Raw genomic sequence first — 7,290 nt, 5'->3', positions numbered from 1 at the left:
TATTAGTTCATTATATTAGTTGATAGCATAGTAAAGTTTTGATTTCAAACAAATGTTTGATATAATGTGCAATAATTTCACAATGAATAAATGTACATGCACAAATTTTACATGTATTACTACAGTAATCATGTTTATTACAAAAATTTATATTCTTGTTTGATATGAAGTGAATAAAGTATATTAGTTCATTATATTAGTTGACAGCATAATAAAGTTTTGATTTCAAACAAATGTCTGATATAATGTGTGATAATTTCAAAACGAATAAACATACATGCATAAGTGTTATATATAGTTGTACAGAACAATATTCTATGTCTTTCTGGCTTATTGCCAGCAGAAAACTAGATAACTAAACAATGTTAGTTTTGACAAAAAGTTACAAATTATCAAGTTTAAATATCAGTTCGGATATATATTATTTTTTTTCTTATAAATTTTTTTTAATATAATGTATTGAAAAATATCATATTTAAAACTAAAGATATTAATAAATGTACATGATTTTTTTCATATGAATATAATATAATGATAATTTGATTTTTGGTGAATTTTTAAAATATCATCGCCTGACTGACCTATATTGCCTTCAGACAGTTTACAAAATTAACGTAAACAAGATGGTGGTGGTAAAAGGTTAAAAGCATGAGGCTAGATACAAGAATAGATTTCCTATATATGCAATCTTTGACTGTTGGATAATTTTGTTCTTTCAAACTTAACACTTTAATATCCCTAAATCACTTTTTGTATGCCAAATGTTGGAACATTACATTGTTCCAACATTCTAAACTTAAATCAATCAATGAACTTAGAACTTCTTAACATGCATCAAAATTTGAGTATTACTACTATTGCTACTTGGCACATTTAATGCATTTTGTAAGAATTTGTGCCAGTTTGTGAATTTCCTAGCCAATTGAGCAACAGCAACTTTTGACAACTATTAAAGTTTAGTTTTAAAATAACACAATAATCAACAATAAACCAAATAAAAAACATATATATTTTACTTTACTTGGTATCGCCACTACAATCCCACAGCTCCACTTCAGCTTTGACAATTCGTCCACTCACATTGATGGTATCACTTTCAAATTCCAATATTCTGTTAAAATTTTTAAATTTTAATCAAAATTTTACTATAAGTATAAAATTTTATACATAAATACATGAAAAAAGTAATACATTTAAGTCAAAAATTGCAATTCACTTGCAGTCATAATAATGTATGACAACAGAATCACCATTTGTAAATGATGAATAAATTTTTTGACATATTCTGCTGATAGAGTTTACTGAAAGATTTTTTTCTTGCTCTTTTCGGTATTAATCAAGAACATTAATTAAACCAATAGATATAATAAATCAACATGTTTATTTTTTATACTTAAGTAGACAATTGGAACAATTATGCTTGTTTCAAATGAGACCACTGAGAGGGATCTGCTGAAGTTTAAAGTAGGCAAGTTTAAAATGGGCTCTTTGAGTGGACCTATAAGAATTATCTATAATTCAAACATGGCCATTGGATGATTTGATACCTTTAGATATCCATGTGCTACCTGGGCCCAGAGAGACCCAGAAAGTCTTTTAAAAAAATAATAATAAACAATAATGATTTTTATAAATTTAATGAAATGCTCTTAATTTTGACAAGATTTAAGTAAAATAAACTCAATTTTTGTTATTTAAATATCAGAAAATAATACTCAGTGACACTATAATAGAATTTTTTTTTTCCCAGTCAAGTTCCTTCTTGCATCACAAGTAGTCAAAAATTACTATTGTTTTCACAAAATTTATTTATAACACTTAAAACTACATTATTTTTTCTTTGTTTTAATAATAGAATTGATTTCATTCTTTAAAATTTCAATTCAGAAAGTTTTTAAAATAAAGTGTGTTTGTAAGACAAAATTACAGTGCAAAAATATGGAAAATTTCAAAAAACTTTTAAAAAGACAATTGAATACTTTGTCTGGTTTCATTTAACTGAGACAAGTGCAACCATATACTTCTTTTGTAATTTAGCCAGACTTCCGCAGCAGTTTTCAATGATTCAATCTTATGGTTTTGCCTCTGTCACTTTTTTTCTTAATTTTCCTCATTTATCTTCTATAGGGTTCATATCAAGACTATTTCCTAGCAAGTCTAATAGTGGAATATTAATATTGGTTAAACCAGCTAAATAGAATGGTGCTCACTCTATCTTGCTGATGAATAAAATTCAAACTTTTCTCCCATCTTCCACTCCTGTTAGTAGTGAGAATTAAATAATCTTCTAATATTTTAATGTAGCTAGCCAAATTCGAAGTGTTTTCAATCAAACAAAGACTTCCAACACTATCAGTGCAGACTGTTCCATACACCATGACAATAATTTCACTTTCTAACTTACACAAGCTGCATGATATTTTTCATGTAGTTAGTGAATAAAGTTGTAGCTACCCATTATTAAATAATAAAAAAATGACCTAACTTTCCATTTTTTAGTTGTCCAAGTTTTGTATTTATCTGCCCAGATAAGTTGATAAGTTCTTTCAGATTTTAATCTGTTTCATTCATCAGTAGTGAAAAAGTGAAACAATATTGAAGTGAAAGAGTTCATAATCAATTTTGTTATCACAAAGGCACAAAATCTCTATTAAAAATTCCATAGAAACTCTATAAATGTTATGAGATTTTATTTAAAAAATAACTTTTATATTGTTAATCATACTATTAACTCCTCACCTCCTTAACCTTTAACCACAAAATTTAATAGCATCAACTGTTCTTATACACAAGCTACTATGTCAAATTTTGTTTTTTCATCATTACACCATCCCAAGATATTAAACAAAATAGATGCCAAAACACACACACCCATGAAATTTTCTGTCTTTTTTTAGGTTCAGGACTCAAAATGTGAAGATTTGCAAAAAAACTTGGAGGGTTAAATTTGATACAATTCCAATATTTTCACTTTTTATGTATACATAACAATTGGGAAAGTAAAAACATATATAAACTTGTAGATCATTGACAAAGAACCATTACTAACAATGGCAATTACACTCTTGATTAAATAAAATATTGGTTAATTGCAGGAATGTTTTTATCTTACATATTCCCATTAACACAATACGACTTCTAACTTTAACACTGCGAGACTTTCAGCTATAACACTATACTGTTATATAACACTGTTATATAAAGGTTTTTGTGGATTATTATTCCCATTAATTTTCTACCAATCCAATATTAGTGTATAACCATTATATTATATCCTACTTTAAAACAAATTTTAAAAAAGTACGGTTGAAATATAAAATAAATGCAAGATTTAAAAAAGAAAATATTTTAATACCTCACTCCCTGCGTTGGATGATATTCACCTGTTGAGCTGTCTGTAGCTTCAGCCAAAAAATTGCACACCACACTTTTACCACTCTAAAATATAAAATGTAAATTAATAAATTTAAATACACTATAAATTATTATTATTAAATGATCAATGATTTAATAACTAGTATTGTTAACAACATAAATAAATAAAAATCTTAAAAGTTTTTTTTATGAAAAAGTCATAAACTCATAAAAATGAGTTGAAATGTTATAAATGTATGCAATTTGATTAAATAATTTACTATATTTAATAAAACGTTTTGAAAATAGATCTAATATTTTATTTTGTGATCTCATTCATCAGAAAATCCTATAACTCCTAGTAGCCTATAAGCTAGACAACAAAATATTTTATCAAGAGTTATTGGATTTAAATGAAAACAATACACTAGTATTTTTGCAATTTTCAAAACAATAAAAATATACCTTTAAAATTGAAAAGAAATACAAACAATTAAACTATTAACAACAACATTGATTGCTAATAAAATGATTGTTGTTAGAGATTGACTAATATTGTTATTAACTAATATTTTTTAGAATTCTAAGCTAAAACTTTGTTGTTTTGTTATCACATTCGTAACACTTTCAGAACGTTGGATCCATCTCTTACTATCCAGAATTCTAAATTTATACATTTATGAACACTAACATAAGCAGATTAGCATATCCAAAATTATAATTAACTTTTGGTAGATTTGTATAATTTACTGGACAAGATTTTTTTCTTTGCTGGGCACCATTACCATGCTGCTGTATGAACAAAATACAAAATACTTAAAGGAACCAGAGATCAGAAATTTTGGAAGAATGATCTTCCAAAATTTTTTACATGTAGCATTGAATAATTTTCAAAATTAACAGAAGTTTAAAAAGAAAAAATTGAACAGTAAAAGTGTTTAAAGTTAATATTTTCCTTTTTACAAGTAGGATTAAAAGTTCTAATATGGCATGAAATATATTGTGAATGCAAAGTTATTTGATAATTTATACTTAATGCAAAGCTTCACCATAGCATAGCAAAATTAAACTGTTCACTAAATATATATATGTATTGTGTATGTCAATGGTCAATGATGTGAAATATAAAATGACATGAACATACTGGTACATCCATTCATTTACACAAATTGCCAAAGTAATATGATATATTTAACCAAACGTTCATGTCACTGTCCAAACACATTAAAAATTCGTCTTTCACCAGATATCATGTTCTTTTCAAGTAAGTTTTGTAGACAATGACCAGGCCCCCCGTACATCATACTTTTCCTTTAAAAATAGTCATGCCGGTCATCTTTCAGGAGAAAAGTTTTGAATTGAAATATCATGACTTCCAGTTTGCATTGAATGTTCACATATAGTTAATTGGAGCCTCCTGCTCTAAGGTTTCCATATCTGGTCTCGTCTTTCATCTAACTAACTCCATTCTTGAGATTAAGGAAAGACAGATGGTGGATGGACAACAGTGGGGAATTTATAAGTCTACAATTTTTTCATTGCAGCCTAATAAGGTTATAGTTTTTCCAACTTAGCATCTGCAAATACCTGATTGAAAAAAACTGTGCTTGATGACTTGGACTTTAAAGGTATTTTTATCCAAAATCAAAAATGGGTCTGCAATCGGGTACACATCAACCAAGCGACAGTCACCGGGCGATTCACAATGGGCAATGGTAAATTTAAATATGGTTAATGTTTACCTAGGTAGTCCAAGATGGCCGCACAGTGGGGACCCACGTTCTAACCTAACCTAACCTATTCTAATAAATTAACAAAAATTTCCTTTCTTCATATAATTAATTTTTTGAGTTATTTTACATCTTACATTAGTAATTTTGTTAATTTATTAGAATAGGTTAGGTTAGGTTAGGTTAGAACGGGGGTCCCCACTGTGCAGCCATCTTGGAATACCTAGGTAAACATTAACCTTAAATATTTTTTAAGAAATGAGAAACGACTTCGGTAATCCAATTTATGTAGTATTTACAACATAGTTTTTCCTTAAAATGATGAAATTATTCGAATGTTTAAGGAATTTAATCAAAATTAAGCATTTAAAACTATTTATGGATATTTATAAATTAAAATTTATTTTAATAAGTATTAAAACGAAACGTGAATCTGTCTATAATAACAATTAATATCTAAATAAATGGAAAATATTTCATACAGCGCTTGGTCCCACGACGAGTATTTTGGTTTTAAACATTTTAAATTTCCAACCAAAAATATTTCCGAATTACAGACGACTCCACGCAAAAGCCATCTTGCGGCATTATTTGTCAAAAGCTAAAATTAAAAGTTTTGTTTTTATATAATTCGATATAAGTTATAATGTTTTATACCAAGTTCGACATATGAATATATAAAAACAAATTTAAAATAGTAAATTTTTTTTTGTTTTGAAAAAATCTCTATGCTTTCTGATATTATGATAGAGTGGCCGGATGGCCGAGCGGTCAAGGTGGCAGCCTACCGCTCTGGGGGACCCGGGATCGATCAGGACGGGTCGAAAAATCCCCAGAAATTTTTCGGAGGGTGGTCCATTCGGATACGTCGGGTCTCGTCCCTCACCACCCGGTCTCCCCATTGTGGGCCCGGCCGAATCCGTAATGAGCTTGCAAAAAAAAAGACTCTCTTAGTGCCCACAGGGCGGAAAGAGTTATAACAAAAAAAAAAGTAGAGTTAAACCTTGATTACTCGTTCGTTATGGTCCCTACAATGAAATGGTTTTAGGGATTGCATTATCATATTAAACACTATCTTTGTGCCAAAACTCATCAAAATCAGCGAGGGACATAGGTGTTAAGTTCATTATGAATTTTGTACAGTCGACCCCCCTATAAGATATAGATACGTTCCAATTTATTAGGAATCCGATTTCTTACAAGTCGTTCCAATCACAGCCCGACACGTGTCAAGTTTACGGACTACGGCTGATTGAAAGGTTTTCTTCCATAAAATTAATCGATTCTACACTAATCCGACTCAACATTTCGAAAATACGTATATTTTTTTGTAGTTTTATAGGAATCGTAATTATAGGGGGTCGACTGTATAATAATTGAGCTTCAGCAATTTTGGTAGCGATTTGGCAATAATTTCATGCCATAGCTAAGGTTCAGACTATTCTCTTTTATGTAGTCGGTTCCGCTGCCATCTCAGTTCTAAAAATGTTTCCCTTTGTTAATGATAACTGCGATACTACATTTCTACTTTCCGAAAAATGTAAAAAAAAAAAATGCTTCGAGCCAATACAAATGCGGAAATAACAATATGCTGGCTTGAATAAAATGTTGTTAAATTTTCAAAATTCGGGATCTGGTTATTACTTTATCGAAAAGCATCGTTATGTTGTCAGCTAAAATATCTTATATCAGTTAATCAGAGCTGACCGGATCGGCGCTCACCATTTTTCTTCGAGAAAAAGCACGCTTCGTAATAAAAAAAAAAATACTGAACTTCCAAATACCTGCACCTGTTATTTAACTCGTCTGACGTCTTGCCCAAGGACCCGGCCTATCGTCCCTCTGTTTAATTTCAAGATTTGGTCACTTTAGTGTTAGCTGCATAAAACTATATGATAATTTTCATTTTTGGCTTTTCTTTTCCTGTAGGCACGAATAGTTAAGACCATCGTAAATTCGTTCAGAATCACAGCAGAGATGGTCAAGTAATGAGTGACTGGGTTAAAAATACCCTACAAACCTGTTCGTGAAAACTTCCGAGCCGATCGACATTCGAATGAATTGATTTATATAACTACAAAAGTTATCTTAGATTGTTCACTTAGTATGATAAACCCTTACCTAACACATTTTCAAAATTATTTCATTCCTCTACTGTCTACAACTTAAATAATTTTTAAAATGCGTGACATTGTTTGTTTAGTTA

The 7,290-nt window shown here is 29.4% G+C and overlaps 1 protein-coding gene across 2 annotated transcripts in view; it reads right to left on the bottom strand.

Moving 5' to 3' along the window:
• Positions 1-5,678, bottom strand: part of LOC111632188 (intraflagellar transport protein 22 homolog) — a 17,462-nt gene extending 11,784 nt beyond the window's left edge. For both annotated transcript variants that reach the window (XM_023376558.1, XM_023376557.1), the window contains exons 1-3: positions 5,567-5,678; positions 3,356-3,438; positions 1,022-1,111 (exon numbers count right to left, since the gene is read on the bottom strand). In XM_023376558.1, the coding sequence (XP_023232326.1) occupies positions 1,022-1,111; positions 3,356-3,438; positions 5,567-5,605 (212 nt within the window). In that variant the 5' untranslated portion in view covers positions 5,606-5,678. The remainder of the gene's footprint in view (positions 1-1,021; positions 1,112-3,355; positions 3,439-5,566) is intronic.
• Positions 5,679-7,290: the final 1,612 nt, after the last annotated feature.

The sequence above is a fragment of the Centruroides sculpturatus genome, unplaced genomic scaffold (assembly GCF_000671375.1).
Source record: "Centruroides sculpturatus isolate CEXI.00-Female unplaced genomic scaffold, Cexi_2.0 scaffold704, whole genome shotgun sequence".
Lineage (NCBI taxonomy): Eukaryota > Metazoa > Arthropoda > Arachnida > Scorpiones > Buthidae > Centruroides > Centruroides sculpturatus.
The sequence above is the reverse complement of the archived record's forward strand: the minus strand, read 5'-3'. Positions and strand labels throughout refer to the sequence as shown.